Here is a 27100-nt window from a genome sequence, read left to right as displayed (position 1 = left end):
CCTCACACATGCTCTCGAATTTCAAAGTCATCATTAAAAAACTCTAGTGTCTGTACATACAGACCGGCAAGAACAGGAGAGTAACAAGGTGACTTTTGACGCATTCGAATCGAGATTGAATCGAATAATAGTCAAATTGTCGTAATGCCACCTTATATTAGACATCTATCTGTTGAGATTTCGATTTTATCCCAATTCGATTCAGTGAAAAGTCAACCTGCAGATTTTTAACTCTCCGAGTCGGCCTGTGAAAGCACACCAAGGATTTTTATACCACTAAGACTGCAAACAAGCATAGGATGACGCTGACGGCAAGCGGTTACCGCAATACCTGCCTATTGTGATTGGCATTAAAGTCATAATCTGCTTGGGTATATCACATCATTTCGTGGCTGAATTTTATTGAACAAAATGTACTGACGACCTCTATTTTTATATACGACAATGGTAATATCCGATATCACCCATACCAATCGAATATCTATATTTATTACGAGTAGGTTTTTTTTCTATATTGTATATTGGATAACCGGTATCTTATATATCTGTTATTGGACCAATATATGTATAGATATTGTAACTACAATATATATATATTGTCATATTTCCCATCCTTAGTACGCGCTAATTTCACTATTGAATAATGTTCCATGGATACTTGTACACTAATTTATGTAAATTTGTATATATGTAAGTGCTTCAAGTTTTATCTGTATGCCCAAATTGGACAAAGGAAATAGTTGTTTTTTTTTTTTCAATAAATACACCAATAAAATTGGAAATAATTTATTTCATCCGTGTAAAATTGTACAGGCTCAAAATTGACTATAATAAATTAACACGACCGTCTTACAATTTTAACTACATTAAAAACATTGTAAAAGTTAAAAAACTGTTGTAGATACACATTGTACTTAGGTTTTGGAATGTTAAAAAGTTCTGGGCAGTTATTTTGCTAATACGAGGTTTGTCCGGAAAGTACGTATAAAAGTTTTTTAAAAATTTTATTTTACAATTATTCAGGTAAATCAATGTTATCCCCTTCAAAGTACTCCCCCTGTGACATAATGCACTTGTGCCAACGCCGTTTCCACTGTGAGAAGGCTCCTTGAAAGTCCTCTGGTTGTAGGTTTCTCAGCTGCCCCGTCGTAGCTTTATCTCATTTATGTCCCCCAAATGCCGCCCCCGAAGTACCAATTTGGTTTTTGGGAACAAGAAGAAGTCACACGGGGCCAAATCCGGCGAATAGGGGGGTGTTCGGTCACCGTAATGGAATTTTTACTCAAAAACTCACGGACAACAAGAGAGGTGTGGGCAGGGGCATTGTCGTGGTGAAGAATCCAACGCCCCTCTCGCGCCAATTCTGGACGAACTCGTGCCACACGAGCTTTGAGGCGTCTGAGCACATCGACGTAGAATTTTCCATCAACTGTCTGGCCTGGAGGGACGAATTCTTGATGGACAATCCCCCGAACATCGAAAAAAACAATCAACATTGTCTTGACATTTGAGCGGGATTTTCTTGATTTTTTTGTTCGTGGTTCCCCGGATGTCTTATCGAATTAGATCGGCAAAAATTTCACGGCCATTCTTGCCGAGTTTCGAGAGAAACTTGATTACGACGCGCTGCTCTTCAACGGAAGCGGGCTCCATGCCGACGGGGTTTCGTTAAGAGGTAACTTCACAGATGGCGTGACAAGCCAGTTCGCACCGCACGGCGGTCAGACCAGAACTGAAGCATTGTTAGGGACATAAGGAAGGGGTCCTGCGCTTACCTGGCCTCCCCACTCCTCTTTCTCGCATTCCAGAACACTTTTATACGAACTTTCCGGACAGACCTCGTACTTGCATTCGCTACCCATTGTTTTATCGGTACAGTCACGTGTAGGAAATAGAAGAAAATATTTTGCAATTATGGCACCTCTGTAGGTAGGGTTGCCATATTTCCAACCAAATTTGTTTAGACTCCGTACTTTAGTCCTACCATTTTTTGTCTGAATTTAGGAATTTTCTTAAAAAATAATCACATTACATTGGTTATTGTGTTAGTGAATTTTTTTAGAAAAATTTTGAATTCAAAATAAGCTAAAAACTAAAGTTTATGTGGGTATTTTATAATAGACTCACTACTGTAACTTTAGTTTCCTGAATGAATCCGTCAATAGATTCATAAAAATCTTAATTGAACAATTACTGATATCTATTTCTCCATTAGAAATAACACAACTAAATTTAAAACCTAAGCGAGGTTCTTTTTGACGACGTCTGAAAAATATTATTTTGTAATATGTACGCAATTGTTAAATTTGTCAAAAATTTTACTGATACTCGTATCATAGGTACTAGATACTAGAGTCCCACTATTTTTACACTTGACTGTAGTCTTACGTTTAGTGTCAATATTAAACAATCAGTCTTTAACCAAACGTTTTCAACAACTAGTGATATTGGGATCAATTCTGAGGCATCACTTCTCTTTCTCACAAAATCTTTATTCAAAAAACTAATAAGAACTAATTTTCTAATACCTTTATTATTAATTAATTCCCTTATAACCATAAATACGTCAAACCTCTTGAAAACCTATTTTAGCTATTTGTTTTGTCTCTTTCTTTTACACTCAATTCCCAATTTGAGAGAAAATGACTAAATAGTGTATAATAAAATAATAGTTAATAATACATTACTGAACGTGCAAATGTGGGCCGAGGCGTTGCCAAGGCACACATACGTGAGTCCATCAATGCCTAGTTGTGGCCAAGGCTTGTATAGTACTTTTCTCAAACAATGCGCGGAAATCAAAAACACAACTTTACTTTTTAAGTTCAATGACGAATAACGAACAATAATAATTTTTCACGCGCCATAATGTTCCTTTGTTTTTTTTTTTTCAATAAACAGCTTTCTATTTGCAAGCCAGTTCGAACTTTAAATAAAACTTTTATTAGTTACCTCCTTGGTAGCCATGTTTCGAAGTAAAAGGTTTTTCATTCCATTTTTAAATTACAGGACAGATATGAGTTTACATAGTAATTGATCTGGCCGCAAAACACGACAGATATGGATTTTCATACAACTTTTGCCGGCCGCTGCCCGCATGTATCTGGCCAGTACGGCAATTTTGATTTATCTCGAAGAAAATTGTCAAAATAATGCTCACATTTCCAAGCATATTTGAGAAAAATATATTTCGTTCTTATGGTGAAGGTTAGTTTATAATTGTCCGTAAAACAGTTACGTCACGAAATTATCAAAATATTAGGTTAAGGTATAATAGAAATGATGCCTCAAAATCGGCCCCGTTGTAAAACTCAACAAATATATAAGATAAAAACTATGTACATAGTATAAACGTGTCTACCTTAATTATATTTAAATATCTACTTACATCTCAAATTTAAATATAAAATATGATTATAATTTATGTGCTATTGTGCAATTGCAAAGTGGATTTCATTAAAAAACAACAGTCTATGTTATTTGTAACAATACAATAACGAAATAAAGGCAAAGATTCAAACTATAAGGTAAGTTAAACCTAGAGATGAGAAATATATCGGATATCTACATATATATTGGATAACCAATAGTTAATATTTTTTTATTTATACAACTTAGAATGGCAAACAAGCTGACGGTCCACCTGATGGAAAGTGGTAACCGTCGCCTACAGACATGAGCGGTACCATAGACATAACAGAGTATACTGTTTTGCCCATGATACCCTTCATGCGTTGCCATTCCTGAGAACTCAGGTGTTATTCCTCTGTACCCAGTAAATTCACGCCATATCCCACCCTTCGAACCGAAACACAGCCATGCAGACAAAACTGCTTCACGGTTGAAACACGAATGGGACAGAGGTACCAAAGCAATTGACTTTTGTCCAAAGTATCCCTCTGTCATATACGTTATTGGGTCAATATGTATAGATATTGTAACTACAATATATAAATATTACTATATATTGCCCACCCTTAGTAAAACCATACTGTTGATTTGAGGTTTCAGAATTCTGTTAAAACTATAGATTACCTGTACACCGCGGTTTTCCTCGCGTAATATAGGCGACGGTTACCACTTTCCATCAGGTGGGCCCTCAGCTTGTTTGCCATTCTAAGTTGTATAAAAAAAAATAAGTATGAAAGTGAATGGATGTAAAGGAAGAGGACGACCGAAGAAAAGGTAGATGTGAAAGATAACATGCATTAAAAAGGAGTGAGTCCAGAAATAACAGCTGATAAGGATTTGTAGAGAAAGAAGACATACTGTGCCGATCACAAATAAAAAAGAAAAGGTAAGGCAATAATGATGATACCTACTTAGCCAATGTACATAATTTCATTTCAAAACATTGAATATGAGCGAATAACAAATACCTAAATTTCTTTATAAACTTATATTTAAAATTGGTAGGTACATAGGTAAACGTGTTTGGTTGTTTGTTACTTATTTACGCTTAAATGGCCCATAGAATCAGAACGATTAGTATATAGACTATACTTGTCGTAGATTAACACGTGCGTAACAAGCAAAACCGTGGGTTACAGCTAGTATTTTTGATATTGAAACCTGTGAATCATACAATTAAAAAGATAAATTCATAATTCAGTTTGGAAGACTCAATTCCTAATTTAAACCAAAAAAATAATTTAATTACTTTCCATTGTCAGTTCATGGTTTTGTGGCTAGTGAATTGATTTTAAATAAATATTGATTAATTTATCAACTGAATATTTAATATATAAATGCGCCAATAGATGGCGTTGAATAAATTATGTGCAAGTATTAATAATAATAACAATCTTAACTATTTACAAACTACAACATCACAGATAATTTACAACTGAATTCATGTAGTCATTGAAATAATATAATAACATGCAAGTAGACGTCAACAACTTTTAAGTTATGTATTAGAATATTAATTTATAATTATATACAAAGATATAAAATTTATTGCAATATAATTATGTAAAAAGTTACACAGAATTTGTAACGGGCAAACAATTGTTCGCTTTCATTTGTTTTTTTTTTTTTTTGCTTATTCACATATTTCGTACAACGGATCAGAGGGCTTACTATGAAATGTTTTCCGAAATTTCGGAGCTGAACAAAATACAAGTTTAATGTTAAAATTACATATTGTTTAAAAAATATTAAAACTATTAAAATATCGTTCCTTTGGACTTTTAAGGTTGGATTCATGACGAACTAAATGGTAAGTTCCATTTACTGGGACAATTTTGGACATCAACGAAAACACGAAAAATCGAAATTAAATTTCATGGTAAACCCCCAGTAGATTGCCACTTGAATGGAAATTTTGGTGTTACCATTTAGTATTAAAATTATCATATTGAAATAAAAAAATGAATAGAAACATTGGGATCATTTCTGAATTACCATTTCCTAAACTTATCTTTAAAAGTAGACAGTTTTTTTAGCAAAATTAATATGGTACGGGCCATCGAGAATTAACTGCAAATTCTAATGTATTTCTACGCAATTTAGTCTATACTAGTCGTTAGAACAATCATTTTGCTGTAATTTTAAATTGAATTATTAATTTCGGAGATACGTAATGGTGGTTCAGAATCGATCCCTTTATCTATCAGTTAATAATTATTATAATATACATATGTATGTCGTAACTAGATCTTACCGCTGCCTACATCATGATAAGGTCTGGCCAGGTCAATGAATAATCAACATTTGATAATATAAAAATTTAAACCCATGACTATTTCATGATATGGTCAAATATTAGTGATTATATATTAAAATAGTTGCATTATCCACCTTTAGATACCCTCAAATTGGTTTATTCGGGGGGAAAAGGATTGTTAGCAATGGAGTTTGGCAGCCCCATTGCTAGCAATATACCTTATTACGTGGTTCCCCCCGGAAACCATCGTGAATAATTCTTGTTGAATTCGTCACGATGGGCTAACTGACCTATTTCATTATCACCTATCATCCTTCACTGGTGCCCCGCCGGTGTATACCGATAGCGCGGGTGGGGTTACCATTCCATAATCATCCATTTAAAAAAAAATTTGGTTTGTTCTGATAAGAACGCTGATAATAATGTGCCAATTGAAAATAAAAATGAAGTAAAAGGTCGTTATGCAACTTAAAATTACTTGACATTATAAATACACAATCGGGATTTAAAGCGATGTAAAAGGCTTTACAGGTAAATAGTACTTTTATACCTGCTCCTTTATTGTTGACGTTTCGACGTGGACTGTACCACGTCGTGGTCACGACAGGGGTTTTCATCGCTTTAAGTCCCGATTTTGTATTTAAAATATGTGTAAACAACGCGAATGTTTAAAATTAACTGAAGTTACTTGATTTTTACGAAAGTCACTCAAATGTCATAGAAACCCTAGGTTAATGATATGGCCAGACTAAGATTTACATGTCATCAAACGTTGACGATTAAACGATCTAGTCAGCTTTAGCTGGCCATGATAATGACCTTTTCTCGAAATCGGATAATGAAGTGATAAATTCTAAGATCTGGCCACGAGATATGTATAATAAAACATCACGTATAAGCATCACAACATTAAAATAACTATTTACAGTCTTATTGTCTAAACCTTAGGACTCTTGACAAAGTCCTGGTATGGTCAAACACTAATGGTACTGGATTACCAAATCTACAAATGTTCGCTGCATTCTAAAGCCGCATTGCAGTACCCATTACCGAGCCTTTCCACCGTACCGTTTGCGCCGTTCCCGGGGGCTCCATTCGCGAGATTACCGTTGGTCTTCTCACCACATACCACAAGATCCACGGAGGGGACGACGGCATTGCCGTTCTTACCGCCGGGCGGACGGTAAAACCACCACGCGAGGAAGAAGAACAGAACCGAACAAAGTTTACCCACAAGGGCTAGCCCCAACATGTACCTGTGAAAGAATATAGAAATATATTTAAACTTATATCAAGTAATAAATATGACTGCTGATCGACGTGGAAGTAGTCTCATATATGATGATAATGGCCTGTATCCGAGAAGTTTAGATTGAAGGGGTGGATATGACATTGCGCAGGTGGATGAGACCCTGGCTTAGGTTATTGCAGTATAAGACATGCGCCACGTTCATTATAATGTCAGTCGCGTATCTCCGACGACTGATAGCAGTTACATTCAATTTATCTTTAATCGCATGAATACGAAACAACACGGGCCCTAAACTGAGTATGGTACTGGTATACTTATTTTACTCTTTGGTGGCACATCGTATGAAAAAATATGCAATGCGACGAGACGATCTTACGCCACCCGAAGTTCGACGTATACGACCATACAGACACTGGTGCGATCGTTCCGTGGCAATATTGTGATTTGTGCTCATTCCAAGATATGAATAGAGCTTTGAACTATGCGCAAAGACAAGTCTAAAAGTGCATATGCTTTATTCAAGCTCCCCTCCCCTCCCCAACTTCTGGGAAATAATCCTAAGTACGTCGGGGGGAAAGGGATTGTTAGTAATGGAGACTGAGAATCCCATTGCTAGCAATATACCCAACCAGGTCGACCTCTTCGCGGTTCTCCCTGGAAACTATCATGGTTAATTCCTGATGAATTCACCATGATGGGCTAACTGGCCTGTTTTCATTCTCATCTATCGCCCTTCACTGGTGCTCCGCCAACGTATCCCGTTAGCACAAACGGGGTTACCATACCATTTTCACCCATCAAAAAAAAATCCTAAGTACGTCAATGGTAATGACTGAACTTCCGTGTAGGTGTTGCGACTGAGAGGATATGGCCATTCGTTCTAGATGAACCACAGCGGAGGATACACCTGAAGGTGGCACTATCCTAAATCATCCAAAGGTTGGATGATTTAGGATTTTGCTTTAAGCGACAAGGCCGCCCCATTGTTTTCTCATTATGATTATTTTTCATAATTGTTTATATTTATAATAAGTTTACTATTGTAATCTTTTGGAGGAAACAATAAAGAGTATCTATCTATCTATCCTAATACTGGAATAACTTAATATAAAGTAGGACCTTCAATCTTGTACCTGCTCATATTAACGTTGTCATATAGTTGGCACGCGCCGGTCGTTTCACAGGTCTTCGCCCACAGCGAACATGATAGGTCAATGAGAAAGCCGAACAGCAATGGAGCCGGAATGGTGCCCAGTAGTCGCACTTTTATCCACTGAATGCCCAGCGCGAACGAGCGCTGGTCCTCGCGAACGCATCTTCAAACAAGAATAAATGAAAAATAAAGTGATTATTGCCTACGATTTCTTTTTTATAAGTAGGATTAAAGTAACTGAAAGGTCGAAGGGAGGAGGGTCGATTAAAATGTCTGAAGGTCGGAAATTGGACATCGAAGGTATTAAAATAAAAGGCAAATTTCTTGTCTGTTTCGGTTTGAAGTTTGAAATATGGCGTGAATTTACTGGGTACAGAGGAATAACACCTGAGTCCTCAGAAATGGCAACGCATGAGGGGTATCATGGGCGAAATAGTATACTCTGTTATGTCCATGCTGCTGCTCATGTCTATAGGCGATGGTTACCACTTTCCATCAGGTGGGCCGTCAGCTTGTTTGCCATTCTAAGTTGTATAAAAAAAAAAAGATGTTGGTTTTTGTATTATTACTTCAGTTAGACAGAACTATTAACTACTAACCTTTGTAATCCATTCTATATTTTTTTGCAATGATCCATAAACATCTAGCTTTTATGACTAAATATAGTTATTTAAAATAAGGTAAATAAAGTTCTTTGAAAAGCGAAACAATAAATTACATAGTGGTACAAAAAAGTTTTGAGCTAGATTAGTTATAGTTTTGATCAGACTCCACAATTATTAGATTCTTGGGATCGTAGAAAACCAACTATGATCTTAAAAAATATTTCAATTGCTCAGTTTCCCACTACTACCCCATTGCAACCTTAATGAATTTTGAACCTAGAGAAAGTACCTTAAGGTGGCGGTAAGTGCTGGCATCGTAGCGAGGAATGTAAACAGCATCACAAGAAACGAGAGGAACACGAACAGCCAGAGATACGGGCAGCCCGTGCTGCATATGCTGTTGATCGCCTCGTACGATATTGTGTCGTTCGGTGCTGAAAAGTACGATTAATTGTTTAAAGTACATAATTAAAGTATTGATTCTAAATAATACATGTATGCTTGTCTCAAGCATTTTTTTTAATATATATAACATGAAATCAAAATCACATCGTTCTATTTGAAAGAGTGTTCTACCAGCGAAACTGAACCTTATTTCCGAGGACGTATGGGTTAAAAAATTTAATTTGGGCCTTCTATATTAACAGAGCCTATAATATTTAATCGTTATTCGACGTTAAGTGTTCGTAGGTCATTCCTTGGATGCTAATGATTTCGAATACTTACAAGCTAACGTATCGTGTCCTGTTACTAGAATTATCGTTCAGATAATTTGGTGAAACTGCCGGATCGACCAAGGTGGATCAAGAGAATAAAAAGGGGCAAGAAATATGCTTGATAGAGAGGACCACTCGTCAGAGCAAGATAGATGAATCTGCTTACCGTCGCCGAGTCTGTAGGTGGGCAACGCTCCGCCGGATGACGGCGCCACGCAGGCGCATTCGTGGAACAGCTGCGCCGCGCCGGCTAGCGACCGCGCGCGGCAGCCGGCGTGGCACGCCGAGTAGTATACGGCGCCGTCCGCGCCGCACACCGGCGCGAACGGCGCCGCCTCGCACCCGCACCCCACGTTACATGCCGCAATTAGCCGCCCTCCGCTGTGGGCCACACAAACCATCGTATAGCTACACACCAGTATTCCAGTAGTTTCGGCCAGTAAAGTGTCTTTTGTAGATGTCAGTATGCAGGGAAATCACACAGGTGTTCATTCTGAGTGTAAAAAGAATCTCATTAGGTTTGTCGCTTTGGGAAGCTTCATAATTCTTACAAATTGTTAGTACAACAGCTCTCCTATATGTGATGCTTCAAAAGAAGATCGTGGTAGAATAGAAAGATTTTTTTTTTCAGAAATTACTACTAGTGATTCACAAATAGATAATTTGTATGAAAAACTGTTTCCGACTGTATTCGAATGATTGTTCAATTGCATTTTTTATTTACGATTAAACGAATTCTCAAAAAATGTACCCAGGAACAGGTGGCGAATTGTACGTAACAGTGACGCCAGCGAAAGGGTAGTCCTCGCAGGTGAGCACGAAGCTGAAGGTAAAGACCGCGGCCACCACGGTGGCGGCCACGCACAGCTTGATGATGCCAGCGCATGCCAGTTGCCATCGCTTCACCAGCCACCCCCCAAGGAACGTACCTCCGCCGCCCGCCGGCACTGTGATCACACCTGGTAACAGATTAATTCAAATCTACATTAATCGCCGTTATAACCATGTTATTAATACCCACTACTAGACACTGGCCTCTCCGAATATATATCCCAAAATAAAGTCTTATATAACTTGTGTGCCATCTTTCTTGGAGCGGCTGATAATAACTCATTGATTCATAGCCCTCCTGATGGGAAACTGTAACCAATGCCTTTAAACGTTATGCAGCACCGTGGACAATCTATTTTTAAAACAGTAACAGTCCAGTTTCTTGTTAGTTCTTCTCGGATGCAACTGCTTTACTAACAAGCCTACATGAATAACTAAACACTTACTAACCCATGGGGCTGAATTATTTGTCACGCAGTTTTATTTAGGTTTCCTTCTTTTACACTAGTGTAATGTAAGTTGTTCCTCTAGGAGCTTCTTACGGCCCTTATTGGAGATAAGTCGGAGTAATAACTTTATCACCACCTGGTAATTATTTTGTTTATACCTACGAACCTAAAAGTAAAGCCGCTTCTGACGCACTAACTGCGAACTGATTCTCAATAAGCTTTGGAAGAAATGCAGCGAATCCCGATATGAGCATGCCCTCACTGGCTCCGGCCAGGTTGAGAAACAAGAACGTAGGATTCCGGAGTAAAGCTGCAGCGGCACGGGGCAGCTCATGTAAAGCGCTGAACGCCGCTGACTTGGTTGCTGCACCTTCGTGAGCTTCTGATACTTTTGACGCGCGAATTTCTTCTGCGCCTGAAATTAATTAAGTAGAATTGTGAAGAAATTATATTATTTGTGCAATGATGAATGTCCCAAATTCCTTAACGAGAATTCGGAGTAGATGAATGAGTTTAATGAAAATTTCTAAGTTGCGAATTAACTTATAACGTTGTTAACTAACGTAACTATGTAATTTAAGCAAAAAAAAAACTTTGTACAAGTAAATCTTTTTCAAGGGTGTTAGAGTCAGCTAAATCAGAGAAATATTATAAATGCATGAGTGATGCTTCTAGAATGGCAGATGTTCGTGTGCGCGTTATAAAAATGTCTCCATAGTGTTTTCTCCAAGAGTTAAGATAATACATGAAGTGGGATCTACTTATCTTAGATGTTACAACGGCCACTGACCTGGTAACTCGTGTGGGAACGCGAGCAGTGGTATCGCCACGATGAGACACAGCACCGCGGAGAATATGAAGCCTATCCACCAGGCGCCGATCCATACCGAGCTCAGCGGAGTTATGCCCATACTGTAACAATAATTAGTTTTTTAAAAATCAATAATAATAATTGAAGATCTAGATTGATCGGACTATGTGCGAGTATTCAATGAGGAATAAGGTAAAACTCTCTGTAACTGGTTGATATTTTATTTATATGTATTGCTTGCTCCAACTTTAGAGATATATTTTACGCCATGGATTCAAATTCATATATATTTAGTAGATCATCATCATCATACCATATCAGCCTTTAACTGTCTACTGCTGAACATAAGCCACCTTGGAAGGCGGGTTGGAAACTACAGTTAGGCTTTGGAAATGTTTTAAGATGGAAGCTGCTGCCCATCACTCGCCATCCCTTAGTCAAATCTTACGCCCATGGAAAAGGAAGGGATGGCCTATTTTATGCCGAGTTCACACGGTAATTTCAGAGATATTTTATATAATTTATATTTTTCAATCACTCAATATATCGAATAAAATTTTCACTAAGATATATATTTTACTATAAGATGACCCGATAGATGTCTTTCTATCAAACGCTGTTGAAAATAATAAGTATAGAAAAAAATAGAATTTTTACGATGTTTAAATGAATTTTCGCAGCTTTTCTCATCATAAGAACCTTCCTTGGATTTGAACGAATATTTAAAAAAAAAATTACTCGATTTTTCAAGAAAATGGTATGTATTTTAAAGACGAGCAATAATTTGCAATAATTGATTTTTTTTGTTGATTTTTGGATGATTACTAAAGAACTGTCCACGCTAAAAAAAATTACTGATTACATATGAAAACCAGACGTTCAGAGCTACAATTTTCCTATTCTTAGATTTTCTGCACGACCATTTCTCTCCGAGTTATCCCTTGTTGAAAATCACCTAAAAATTTGGACATCTTTTAATATACCTTAATTTTTGCGAGTAGTGTATTAAGATACAATATCCAGAATCAAAAGTAGCCCATGATGATTACTGAAATTAACAAGAAAATATATATTTTTTTGGAATGTATATTTGGCGTAATGCGGCAACAACTGGCATAGCCTCCCTTATGGGAAAGGTCTATGTTCAACAGAGAACAGATGATGGCTAATATGATGATATGATATTTGGCATAGAGATTAATCGAGCAAGAATGAATGGAGATGTCGGTAGGGGCCGCCCTAGACGGACGTATGTCGACCAAATAGGCGACGTGCTGAAGAAGGGCCAAATTAAAAGTACCCGTAACCGGCGAGCGTGTATGACAAGATTGATGAATGTGGAAGAAGCGAAAGAGGTTTGTTTGAATCGAAGCATTTGGCGTTCCATTTTTTCTGCCTACCCTAATGGGAGACAGGCGTGACAGATATGTATGTATGTATATATTTGGCATAGGTATCGTTATGGTATAGATATTTGGTATCGCGATGTTCTGAAAAATTCTGCAATTCATCTTTATCCGCAATATGTGAGTCTTACTTATATTTTATAGTGTCTCCACACAAATGCTTCGAGAAAAGCGGGTCATTTTTTTCATAAAATTTTGGATGATAAATAATTATGAATGTTTCCTTTATACTCGTAACTTCTATACTTTGTTTTATAATTTTTCCACCTTTTTAAAGCGTAAAAATGCATTTTATTTGTTAAATAATCAAATATAGATATAAATATTATATAGGTATAAAATAGGTCAACCCTTCCTTTCCCGTGGGTGTCGTAAGAGGCGACTAAGGGAGGGCGAGGGATGGACAGCAGAGTTCCTCTTAAAACATAACTAAAGCCTAACTGCGGTTGCCAATCCGCCTGCCAAGCGATTATTAGCAACTATTGGCAAAATCCCCAAAGAGGAGCCTTATGAACATAAGCCACTGCTGGACAGCAGTGGACAGTAAAAAGGTAATATGATGGCAAGACGATGATTATAACAACAATTTAAAAAAATATATATACCTAATAAAAATTAATTAATTAAGAATTAGTTCTTTTTTTACCAGAAAAAGTACAATGATAGATATCAGTCCACGTGATTATAAATACAGAATTAAGGTACCATAATATTATTATAGCTTCTAAACGACTCCAAAATCGACAGTTCCAAAGTACTCTACTTTTTTTTTTTTCTTTATATTATCCGTTTTTTATTTCAAATATGAATGTACAATAAAACTCATACAAACAAACAAAGTGAGATTGATCATATAGAAAAAACAGAGTTTGTCCCTTGAGACGTGGCGAACGAAGCCGTGATCTCACCGCACAGGTACCTACTGTTGTACTGTATGTTTTTTAATATTCCATCCCGCATAGAGCGGCTTCATTCACTTGCTCTCGCTTTCATCTCATTGTGCGCTTCAGCCAACTTTTCAGCCAAATTAATTCCCGTTTTATACTTTCATGGCTTCTGCAAAATTTCCACGGTGTGAACTTTCAACGACCTCCGCTATGGATTTAATTACCAACTGGCCCCCGTGAATGTGGAATGTAATAATTGAGTAGAAATTAATTGAGTAGAAGGAATATTTGGTTAATTATTATCATATTTATATCGTTAATGTGGGTACTACAGATGGGTAATATCCGATATATATATACGACTTAGAATGGCAAACAAGCTGACGGTCCACGATGGAAAGTGGTAACCGTCGCCTATAGGCTTCATTTATGCTTTGCCATAAATACCGAAAGCATACTCGGAGTTACAATCACGTTCGTTCTTTAAAATATATTATTATTTCACATAATGTAGGCCATTTCATTCTAGGAAAATATCTTAATTATAAGTTATAATAACATGTACGAAGCCCTATATGAACTCTTGTGAATAGTATATTGTGACTTTTTGGTGCAATTGGGCGAAGCTTGGGAGCATGGAGATCTAATAAAGACTCCATAGGATCTGTAAAAGGTGGCCTTGTATTTTTCCTAGTCTCAGGGAGCGGGGGTGTCCAAAACTTGTTCAGGGGCACAAGGTAGGCAAAGACAGACCCTGATTATGAGTTAACAGGTAATCTACAATAGTACGAATACTTACTGTTTGCCACCAACAGGGGACAGAGAAATCACCCGTATACCTTAGAACCTGGATGGTAGTATACAGCACGATTTGAGAGATGCTTCTTCCTGAACACTCATATTATGGAAATATTTATAGATAGAGAAAAGATTAAAGAAGTTTCTTCAGGGTCAGCAACGCGAGCGTTATGCCTCTGATGTCGCAGGCATTAATAGGCTATGGTAACTGCTTACCATCAGGTGGGCTGTATGCTTGTTTGCCAGGTCAAAGGTATAAAGAAAATAACTTACGCCTCCGAGTCGACAGTGAGGAAGTCCGTGTACACGTTGAGTATCTGCCCGCCGAGTACGTAGCCCACTGCCGGTCCTACTACCGCCATCGTGTAGTACACGCCTTCAATAAAACACGACGTAATTATTTGCCTTCATGTTTTATAAAAAAGTCAAGTTTCATAAAAAGAAAGTTGTATAAAAAAATTTATAAATATTGTGAGCAAGGGTGGACTTATCTCTGACAGAGATCTCTTCCAGTCGACCCAATACAGTAATTAAATATAAAAGAAAAAATATATGATATATATATATATATATATATATATATACATTTACATTACAAGTTTCACATAGTTTAAAACTCGATGATAGTCGTTATGTTTGATATTCCCAAGAATGTATTTTATTTAACATATACTATCAATGTAAGAAAACAGTTTAGTTCGCTTAGTTTCTTGGAATAATAGTTGTTGGACATATTGTATATTTTTTACGGAGAACTCGAAGTAACCAGAAACACTAGGAAAGTTGAATAGCATAAAATTATCGTTCTAAGTTAAAACAATATTATTTCGCCGAAGTGAAGGTTAGCTTAGCTCTGCAATTGTTGGTGTATTTTAAATTATTATTAGAAATCTAAATTGGTTGGATGCACTCAGTATCTACCGGAATTATATAAATATACATAAATATATTCACCGTTAATTATCCACTGCTTAACATAGGCCTCCCCCTTGGGAGTTTTACCAGTACTTGCCACGCTTGGCAGGCGGATTACCCACCTGCATTTAGTCTTTGTTAATATTTTAAGAGGGACGCCGTTGCCTATCCTTCGACCAGTAAATTCTCTTAGTCGCCTCTTACAACACACGGCAAAATAAACGATGGCCTATTTATTCTATACTAGGACCACACGGCCATATCTATAGAATATATAGTTAGTATTCTATAGGGTTTAGGTAGGTTTGACAGCCCCATTGCTAGCAATATGCCCCATTAGGTCGACCTCCACGTGATTCCCCCTGGAAACCATCGTGAACAATTCTTGTTGAATCCGTCACGATGGGCTAACTGGCCTGCTTTATCCTCACCTATCATCCCTCACTGGTACCCCACCAGTGTTGTACCGTTAGCGCGGGTGGGGTTGCCACTCCATTATCATCCATTAAAAAAAGTATTTAATAGTATATATATTATATCTATATATTACAAACCCTAAAAATATCACTGGTGTGCTTGGGTACGTCGTTTTAACACTGCAAACAGTGGCGTATGTCTTTATACAGCGTTTCTGAGGGACACTTACGACCCCTGTGTTTTCTCAGTTAAAAGCTGCAACTTGGAAATATAAAGGTTCCGATGTAGTGGAAGAAGTTTTACTTTGTTTGTTATACCTGCCACGTTTCAGTCAATAAAATACAAATACATACACGTCCATACATAGGTCGGATTAATGGGGATCAGTCCATAGATATCCCTTCAGAAAAAAAAAATTAAATCGATTTAGACGAAGTTATGAGGTATCAAATTTAAAAAAAAAACCGAATTAAAAATCTCAATGTTTTTGTAGTTGGCTGAAAATTAATATTGATCCAACGCATTCGATTTAAAAACCAAGTAACGAATTCAAATTTGTCAAAGAAAACCTTCTGGCCATAAAGATAAATTCAAATTAAGAATTCCTTTTTTTTTTATTCGACCGAACAAATCCTAAGAAAATCTTATCGCACTGCATAGATCGGTGTGCAACCAGAAGCCCGCATCGTGTCGATACTTCGAGTGCACAGTACTCGCTTCTCAATGCTCTCTTGTCCTCCGAGAGCCACTCTCACGCGCGGAGCCATGTGAAAGAATGCTCTCACAAAGCGCGACCGATATTTGTAAAGACTATAGCCAAGTTTTTATGATCCATTTATTCGTTGACAGCTGTATGTATGTACTTTCAACGATTTTTTTTTTTTACTTAGAAGAGTTCGTATGGAGAATACACGGAGATGGTTACCGTATTTTTTTTTATTGGATGAAAATGGAATGGTATCCCCGCCCGCGCTGAATTTACTGGGTACAGAGGAATAACACCTGAGTCCTCAGGAATGGCAACGCATGGGGGTATCATGGGCGAAACAGTATACTCTGTTATGTCCATGGTACAGCTCATGTCTATAGGTGACGGTTACCACTTTCCATCAGGTGGGCCGTCAGCTTGTTTGCCATTCTAAGTTGTATAAAAAAAAAAAGCTTAGTTTTGGACTAGACGACGCTTTGTAATATATCCAAGAGGATTTATTTTTTTATTTCATTATTACATCTAGAATCAAATAGCTAATAATAAGCATAATAATTAAAATATAATAAGAATTGTTAAAACTCCACTTATGGGGACGGCTTATGCCCAGTAGTGGACAATTAGTGGCTGAAATAAAAAGAATTGTTAAAATATAAATATACTCTAATTCTGAAATTTATCAATGTAATTACAATTTGCAGTGACGTTATTAATATTGTTATAAATTATTATTACTTTTAAATAAAACAAAAAAAAATAAATAATAAAAATAAAAAAAAGCTATGTACTCGAAATTGGAATAGAATATGACATACTCGTATTTGCAGTGGGAATGACATAATTTACTGAAACTGGACTTGTCATTTTGTAAATTATGAATAAATGATCTGTATATGTATACAATTTGTATAACAAACGATGTTATGTTTATTTTTTGAGGGTAGTCAGGTAAAATAAATGCAATGGAAATACTTATTCTAAACGTGTCATTTTTGGTAGTTTTCATAATAATTACATTAGTTAAATATGTGCACGTATTGTATTTTTTTATTATTTATATTAATAAAAAAAATATATAAAAATATTTAATGTACATTCGAGAAGGTTGCCCTTAGATTTTTTTCATTATTACATATTTTTTTTACAAATAGAGTGTCTATCTGTATAATCAAAAGTCCGTTATTTATTTCATTATTATTTTATGTTTATTATATATATATATATATATATATATATATATATATATATATATATATATATATATATATATGCTATTTGTTACAGTAACAAAATTAATACATATTAATAATCTATGTTAATTTAATATGACTATAAAATTCAATTCTACCTATCCGAGCTTCCTCCAAATATAGGTAAATCAGACAGACAGAGCGTCAATCAATTAGTTTAGCCGTCGACACGTCGCCGATTGCATTCGCATCGGAAATGCATTCGAATGTATTTCCGTGTTTGTCACTCGATTAATTACACGTTTGGGGAAATAGTTGAGGTTGCCTGTACGACTAATTAACTATACATAGGTATATATATATATACCTATGTATATATATATATATATATATATATATATATATATATATATATATATATATATATATATATATATATATATATATATATATATATATATATATATATATATATATATATATACGTAGGTAGTACTTGGCCTAGTATTTCTCGTGCGAATTCCTGTGAGAATTTCGAAAAATCTATTATAAAATTGTTAATATATTATAATAAAATTGTAACTAAACGATGGGAGATATTTATGAAAGATTAGTAAAGATTGATTAAGATGAGAGATCTTAATAAGACTAACAGAAGCCAAAAAAAAAAATTATTTTAAACTTTTGTCTATCAGTCAATCTATACTGTATTTTTTTTTACTAACATAGTTTAAGTCAGTTGTTACTAACAAAAATGGATCTTAGTTATCTATAATAAAGAAATATTATTATTATTATACGATTGTTCTAGCATTACACAAAACTACTATACCGAATTGGATGCAGTTTTAACGTTATATTCCTAAATATGAATATATAAGAACATTTACAATCAAACGGGCTATATGCTTGTTTACTATATTCGTGCTATAATAAAAAATATATATATATACAAAATTTTGGACAGTAGATTTTTATATATTGTAGATTTTTTAAATTTGTCAATTTATTTGTAATTCACGTAATTTCACGTGCATCGATGTTTTATTAAGATTTCAGTTTCTGTTTTCTTTTTATGCAGCAAAAAATGTATCTGAATTATAAAATTCACGTATGGATCATTTAAAAGTGATCATCGTTTGTTTCGTTGGAAGCCTTTACACGGAAGGCAGTCTAGAAACTTTCAACTCTACAGGGCTACAGTCTAATAATACTGCCTTATCATATTTATTACCGTCGGTAATATACTGAATTAATTTCTCGGTCCTTCGAGCCGGATATTGTGAAATCGCACGGTAGCCGTTTCAAGTTCAGATTACCGTGTAGCATGACTGATGGGCTGTAATGGGTTTTGTTTTGTATTGTAATAGTCAAATTAAATTCAATGCTTTCACAGTAACATATTCGTTAACTTTTATTTAACAACCTCCGTAACTCAATGGTACGCATATTGCATTCGAGTGCAATTTAGGGTACAAACTTTTCTGAACTGGCTCGGATCTGGATTTCATTTTATGCAACTTACAAAGGCAAATGAGCTTTTATGTCCTTGATTCTATTAATATCTATAAGTGACGGTTACCACTGTCCATCATGTGTGCCGTCAGCTTGTTTGCCATTCTAAGCTGCAAAGGGAAAAAGAAACAACCATTGCAATATTCAAGACTCCATATCTTATAATTTACGTTTATATAAATTGTAAACGTAATTCCTAAAGATATACAATTATTATCATTATAAAAACAGCTGGATTATCACAGTTAAAGAGTACACAGAAGGAATTTTCCTTGATAATAAAAGTAACGTACCCTCAACGCGGGGCAAGTAAATAGCACATTAAAGGTAATTTTCATCGACAAATGCCTTTAGTTCTCTCCGCGTGTTGTCGCAACGGCCGTGGCTAGTGCTTTCCCGTGTTTTACAGCTCCTCATTGCCGCTCATATTGCTTACAACGCTCGAGTTATGTGCGTAGAGCACTTAACTCCTGTGTGTGGCTTTTTGTACTTAGACGGCTGTCTCGTTGGTGTGGTTATTTAAAACACTGATTTTGAATCACTCATAACTATTTATCACGCAAAATTGTATGAAAAAGTTGACCAGCTTTTCTCGAAGCATTTGTATGGAGACACAATTTATATAATCTATGTCAATTCCATACAAAGCGCGAGGATTCAATCTGTAATCATTGAAAGGTGAAGCAGTAGTTAATTTTAAAGTTTTGCATTATTTACACGTATATATTTTAAATACACTATCGGGACATAACAGGATAGAAAATGTTTTGTTAGTAAATAGGTATATGTAGGTACCATACCTATTTCTTAACAAGGTAATAGATATATACAAGGCAACAGGTATATTAAAGAAATAGGTATATAGATAGATAGATAGATACTCTTTATTGTTTCCTCCAAAAGAATACAATAGTAAACTTATTATAAATACAAATAATTATAAGAAATAATCATAATGAAAAAACAATGGGCGACCTTATCGCTAAGAGCGATCTCTTCCAGGCAACCTTTAGATGGAGAGAAGTAATTATAAACAATTTGGTGGGAGGCACGATGAAAAATTTTGTTAGTTCTAAATATAGGTATTGTTTACATGTTAAAATTTGTTTTTTAACGCCCTATGTCCCGATAGTGTATTTAAAATATGTCCGTGTAAATAATGCAAAACTTTAAAATGAGCTACTGCTTCGCCTTTCAATGATTACAGATTGAATCCTCGCGCTTTGTATGCAACTGACTTAGATTATATAGGTTGTGTCTCCATACAAATGCTTCGAGAAAAGCTTTTCAACTTTTTCATACACTTTTCCGTGATAAATAGTTATGAGTGATTCTCTCATAACTTGTATATTTATTTTGTCTTATAATTTCTGCATCTTCTTAATGCGTAAATACCCATTTTATTTATTAAATAATACGTCAAGTTACATTGTATGTGCAAGTATATAGAACACTGATAAAAAAAAACAAGTCGGCTAATTTGACAATTAGCTGATAAAAAGTTGACCCGTTTTTAAAACTCGACGCTCTATCTATATAATCTAAGGAAACTAGTATTTTCTATCTATAATATGTATGTATGTATTTACACTAAATGTGTCTATGTACATTTTTTTTATACAACTTAGAATGGCAAACAAGCTGACGGCCCACCTGATGGAAAGTGGTAATCGTCGCCTATAGACATGAACAGTACCATGGACATAACAGAGTATATTGTTTAGCCCATGATACCCCCCACGCGTCGCCATTCCTGAGGACTCAGATGTTATTCCTCTGTACCCTGTAAATTAACGCCATATCCCACCCTTCAAATAGAAACACAGCCATGCAAATACGACTGCTTTACGGTTGAAACACGAATAGGACAGAGGTACCCAAGCAAACGACTTTTGTACAAAGTCTCCCTCTGGTAAATTTATTAGCTGTCTAGTATTCATAGAACAAGCTATGCTTAGTTCGATACTAAATGTCGCTTTTTAACACAGCTGGTGCTTTCTTGTATTTATAGCTCCTTGTTGCTGTTCATATTGCTTACACCTCTCGAGTTAAAAGTACAGTATGTACGTAAGGTAGGGATGAGTAATATAATATATAGCAATACTAGCGGCCCGGTACGTGCTTCTTTACGTATAAAGTGAAATAATAATAAAAAAAAAATTAACATCAAATTGAATAACAAATTGAATAAATTTCAAACAAAAAAATATTTTATTAATTGCTAGCTATTTGTGAATAATCGCATGAATGACATAACAACATGCTTGTACTGTCAATACTGAAAAAGTTTCAATTTGACAGCACAATCCCCATCTTAAAAAAAGTTTGAATTTGACACAAAAATCCATATTAAGTTTTCTTACACTGCGTTTGCCTGTACAGAATCGCAAGTTAAGTTCCACTCTAGTTAGGTAATGATAGACACTAACCCAAGTAGACAGAGGACATCTTCTTGGAGACGTTCTCGTCGATGTACGTGACGCCAAGCGTGAACAGCGGCGTGGCGCCGGCGCCGTGCAGCAGCTGCGCGAACACGAACACCGCCACTGCCCAGGAGCCGCCCTCGGACGGCTCGTTTCCTTCACATCGTGTTGACTGCAGAACAAACGTAATTTAAATAAAAATTTAGTATTTTATTTAGATAAAAATTATAGTTTTTTATCCTAGTAACTCGTTAACCACAAAGTCCACTAAGGGTCTTATTGCTAACAATATACCCAATCAGGTCGACCTCCCCGCGGTCCTCCCTGAAAACCAATTTGCTGAATTCCAAGTGTATTCATCACGACATGCCTTTTTCACTCTCATTTATTATCCCACACTGGTGCCCCGCCAACGTATACCGTTAGCGCAGGCGGGGTTACAATTCAATTATCCATTAAAAGCTACAATGTATCCAAATACATTGTAACTTTTCCCCAAGGAAGAGGGATAGTTAATAATGGGAATGTGAACCCCCATTGTGATATACCCTATTTGGTAGATTTTTACGCGGTTTCCTATGGAAACCATCATGCCACAACACACTGGTGCCATACCAGCGTATATCGATAGCGCAGATGGGGTTATCATTCCATTACCATGGATTAAAAACCACAAATGTTAATAAAATTAATTAATTGAAATGATGAAAGCTATCAAAATCGATTCAAAGAAACAAAACAGTAGGAGGATGTCAATTATAAAAATGGGTAAGAGATACGTGTTACGAGAGGCATTTGCCTTTCAGCCATCTCAATTTACTGTAAGGAAATTTTGGGAAAGTTTTTGTAGTTGCATATAATAATAAAAACTTAAAAGAAAATAATGAAAGTTCGTTCTTACATAATACTAAAAATTAAAACAAGAACCCTTGTAAATTTTAACTATTATTTAGATAGATAGATACTCTTTATTGTTTCCTCCATAAGATTACAATAGTAAACTTATTATAAATACAAACAATTACAAGAAAATATTAACTGAGAAAAAAATTTATGGCCTATCGCCAAGAGCGATCTCTTCCAGGTAATCTTTGGATGGAGAGAAGTAACTATAAACAGTACGAGAGGAGAAGGCACAAAACTCTGTTCGTTTTATATATATATATATATATATATATATATATATATATATATATATATATATATATATATATATATATATATACGTACAGTACGTACAGTAATTTTTTTTATTAACGTCTTTATGCAGACCCATACACCTTGTGGGAGGTGAATGGGTACTGTGGGAATCCCCCCGTAAGGTGGGGGTGTACCCACCAAAAACCAGACGATATACCCTCGAGGTGCCATATGTCGGAGACATGGGTTCGCTTACGCACTCACCACATCTCCGACGGCAGCGACCCGCCCCCTGATGGTAAGAGCAGGTCTCCTCTCTCCAGATAGGGTGGATGGCGTGCTCACCCTACCACTCGGGGGATGCGCCGGTATATTAGCACATCCCCCAGGATGTACGTACAATAATGTGAATATATAAATGTACGTTTTCATTTTCTATATTTAGTACATACTATATTTAGTGAAACATGTTTCATCATACTATATGAGGATTCTGAAACAAAGAAGTCTTAAAGAACTCTAGTATATTACAGTATTTTTTTTTAATGGGTGATAATGGAATGGAAACCCCATCCGCGCTAACGGTATACACCGGCGGCGCACCAGTGAAGGATAATAGGTGAGGATGAAGCAGGTCAGTTAGTCCATCGCGACGAATTCAACAAGAATTGTTCACGATGGTTTCTAGGGGGAATCACGTGGAGGTTGACCTAATAGGGCATATTGCTAACAATGGGGCTGTCAAACTCCATTGCTAACAATCCCTTTCCCCCCTATTATAGTATGTTAGCTTGCTGCTTATTGGCAGAATTATTGTTCTTGACAATAGAAGTGGTACCTAAGCAGATGATAGTACGAAGTATCCCTCTAGTGGATTAATATTGTCAACCGTGACATTTAGTAATACGTCGTCATTAGCTTGTCATCCGAACACCCGGACGCACAGACGCGCAATAGAACGCTCTTTGTATGTACTGAAAGCTGTTCTTTACCATTCAAATTCATTATGAAGAATGCTGATTTGTAAAGCGAGGGTGAGGCGATTGTGTACGGATTAAACCTACACGTACTTACTGATATAGATGTAATAACATTTTTGTTTTTTTTTATATATATAACTTAGAATGGCAAACAAGCTGACGGCCCACCTGATGTAAAGTGGTAACCGTCGCCTATAGACATGAGCAGTATCATGGACATAACAGAGTATACTGTTTTGCCCATGATACCCCCATGCGTTGCCATTCCTGAGGACTTAAGTGTTATTCCTCTGTACCCAGTAAATTCACGCCACATCCCACCCTTCAAACCGAAACACAGCTATGCAAACACAACTGCTTCACGGTTGTAACCCGAATGGGACAGAGGTACCCAAGCAATCGACTTTTGTACAAAGTCTCCCTCTGGTGATTTCTATAACTAATAACGCAACTTTTAAAATATATGTAGTCTAGTGTTATTTAATTCATTATAATTGTTACTTCATTTTCTCGCACTGTATTTATTATGTTAAAGTGAATGCTGTGAATACCTATAATAGGCGTGTGCATTAATATTGTATTATATTTAATGTTTGTTATACCTATATGTTATAATGCAATATGCTGTTGGTATTCCTTTAAATAAATAAATAAATAAAACATTTTTACTTTTGGCCACAACATAATATCAGTGTTTTGATCTTTTGAGAGCAAAGTTATATAAACTGAATTGTGACCTTTTTGTGTTACTGTGGTATACCCACGAAAAATTATGTTAACTTTTTTATATATTTTCCTTTTGTACTTTTTTTGTATACTAGCTGACCCGGCAAACTTTATTCCGTCTAACAGTTGATTCTTTAATTTTTTATATTTTTTTATAATGACATCTATTTAATTTCATTTTATTTTTACTTATTCCAAATTAAGTTATATTTTTATTGACAATAGCTGTACCCGCGACTTCGTTCGCACGTGACGGCCCAGTGGTGGCATGCGCGTGAGCTGCGCGCGATACTGGACAGTACTTGGACATTGCAACACTACTTTATTTTTCTAAAATAAACGTAGCCTAAGTTACTCCTTATTACATTAGCTACCTGCCAATAAAAGTCCCGTTAAAATCGGTACAGCCATTTCAGAGATTAGCCGGAACAAACAGACAGACATACAGACAAAAATTGTATAAAAATATTATTTTGCTGTATGTACCGTATCAGAGGGAGACTTTGTAAAAAAGTCGATTGCTTGGGTCGACTACCTCTGTCCTATTCGTGTTTCAACCGTGAAGCAGCTGTGTTTGCATGGCTGTGTTTCTGTTTGAAGGATGGGATATGGCGTGAATTTACTGGGTACATAGGAATAACACCTGAGTTCTCAGGAATGGCAACGCATGGGGGGTATCATGGGCGAAACAGTACACTCTGTTATGTCCATGATACTGCTCATGTCTATAGGCAACGGTTACCACTTTCCACCAGGTGGACCGTCAGCTTGTTTGTCATTCTAAGTTGTACTTCTGTACCCCATAATTTAACTGCCTTCAGACCAAAACATAACCATGCAGTGTTTCAGTCTGAAAGGGGCGAACACAACTGCTTAATGGCAGAAATACGAATGGGACAGAAACAGCAAACTTTTGTAAGCAAGCAGAAGACTTTTGTACCAAGTCTCTCTCTGGTAAATTATCAAATATCGTATAGCGAATTCTAAAAACAACACTACCTACCGCGGTTCTGTTAAAAGAGCACAGATCGTCCGGTTCCTCCCCAGCGACCCTGTATGGTGAGACGAGGAAGTGTGGTAGTGCGAAGAGTAGAGATCCTGTCCCCATGAGGAGCACGCCCCAGCCGAGCCAGCGGGGCTTCGAGGAGCCGCTCCTTCCACCCAAATATGTCACTGGGGCCAGGCACGCGAAGGACGCCATGTCGTAGCTGTGCCAAAAAAATAGTTACAATTATTATAAGAAATATTTTTTTAATGGGTGAGAATGGAATGGTAACCCTGCCTGCGCTATCGGTATACAGTGGCGGCGCATCAGTGAGGGATGATAGGTGAAAATAGGTCATTTAACACATCGTAACGATTTCCACACATCCTATAGTTCCAGCATAGAATGGGCCACCTCTTTTATTCTTCTGAGTGCCGTAAGAGGCGATTAAGGGAACTTAATGAACGAGGGATGAGCAACAGCGTCCTTTTTAAAATATCACTAAAAAATCCATCTGCCAAGTGTGGCAATTGCTGGCAAAACCCTCTCAAGGGAAATGCTTACGTTCAGGAGTAGATAGTTGACGGTTGCTGATGATGGCCGATTTCCACAAGAATTAACCGCGATGGTTTCCAGAGGGAACCCCGTGGAAGGCGACCTGATAGGGTATATTGCTAGCAATGAAGCTATTAGATCCTCATTACTAACAATAATAATAATAATAGCTCAAGCAGCTGCTAAAAAACCGTCATGGTTCCAGGCTAATTCATCACAATGTGCCAACTGATCTTACTTTATTTACAATCCAAAGTCCATATAAATAATTACAATACTCTCTCTCTCTTCAGTCGTACACTCTAGACAGAGTGGTCGTGGTTTTTATTATGATAGTGGATCGTCGATGAGGCCCTCCTTAGCGATTTAGGTCTTCGCAATGCGTCTCCATCCACTTCTGTTCGCCGCCGAGCGAAAGCATTCCACAATAGACTGCTATGTAGCCGTTTTGATGAGGTCAGTCCGTCACGTTGGTGATCTACCCCGAGAACGTTTGCCTTGTACCGCTCCATGGACAATTACAATACAGAAATAAGCAAATTGTTTATGATTACCCTCCAGCGATGACGCCGGTCTGCATGGACCGCAACCCGAACCTCTTCTCGATAGTTGTGATGACCACGTTCACGAATCCGTTCACCACCATACCTGGAAACCAGGGACCAGTTTAATGCACGGTTTTGCTTTTGAAGCATTGTATATTAGAATAGCTTTTCACTCGCAACTTCGTGCATCTGTATTTTGGAAGTAAATAAATTTAAACCGTTTCTAGTTAAATCAAGGTAAAATATACATAACACTTTATGTTAGACCTTCAAGAATCGTCATCATCATGTCAGCCTTTAACTGTCCACTGCTGAACATAAGCCTCCCCCTTGGAGGGTTTTACCACTAGTTGCCACGCTTGGCAGGCGAATTAGCAACCGTAGTTAGGCTTTGGAGATGTTTAAAGAGGGACGCTGCTACTCA

General features: G+C 36.5%; 1 protein-coding gene across 2 annotated transcripts in view; it reads right to left on the bottom strand.

The window, feature by feature from the left end:
• Nucleotides 1-770: 770 nt before the first annotated feature.
• LOC113518187 (solute carrier organic anion transporter family member 4A1) overlaps nucleotides 771-27100 on the bottom strand; it is an 81523-nt gene continuing 55193 nt past the window's right edge. For both annotated transcript variants that reach the window (XM_052892852.1, XM_026902987.3), the window contains 11 exons: nucleotides 26686-26779; nucleotides 25595-25799; nucleotides 21752-21917; nucleotides 14850-14952; nucleotides 11465-11586; nucleotides 10841-11089; nucleotides 10146-10353; nucleotides 9561-9775; nucleotides 8968-9112; nucleotides 8054-8236; nucleotides 771-6924 (listed from right to left, as the gene is read on the bottom strand). In XM_052892852.1, coding sequence (XP_052748812.1) covers nucleotides 6672-6924; nucleotides 8054-8236; nucleotides 8968-9112; nucleotides 9561-9775; nucleotides 10146-10353; nucleotides 10841-11089; nucleotides 11465-11586; nucleotides 14850-14952; nucleotides 21752-21917; nucleotides 25595-25799; nucleotides 26686-26779 — 1943 coding nt within the window. In that variant the 3' untranslated portion in view covers nucleotides 771-6671. The remainder of the gene's footprint in view (nucleotides 6925-8053; nucleotides 8237-8967; nucleotides 9113-9560; nucleotides 9776-10145; nucleotides 10354-10840; nucleotides 11090-11464; nucleotides 11587-14849; nucleotides 14953-21751; nucleotides 21918-25594; nucleotides 25800-26685; nucleotides 26780-27100) is intronic.

This window comes from Galleria mellonella, unplaced genomic scaffold (assembly GCF_026898425.1).
Source record: "Galleria mellonella isolate WM207_F2 unplaced genomic scaffold, CSIRO_AGI_GalMel_v1 utg171, whole genome shotgun sequence".
NCBI classification, from domain to species: domain Eukaryota; kingdom Metazoa; phylum Arthropoda; class Insecta; order Lepidoptera; family Pyralidae; genus Galleria; species Galleria mellonella.
This window is presented reverse-complemented; position numbering and strand designations above follow the sequence as displayed.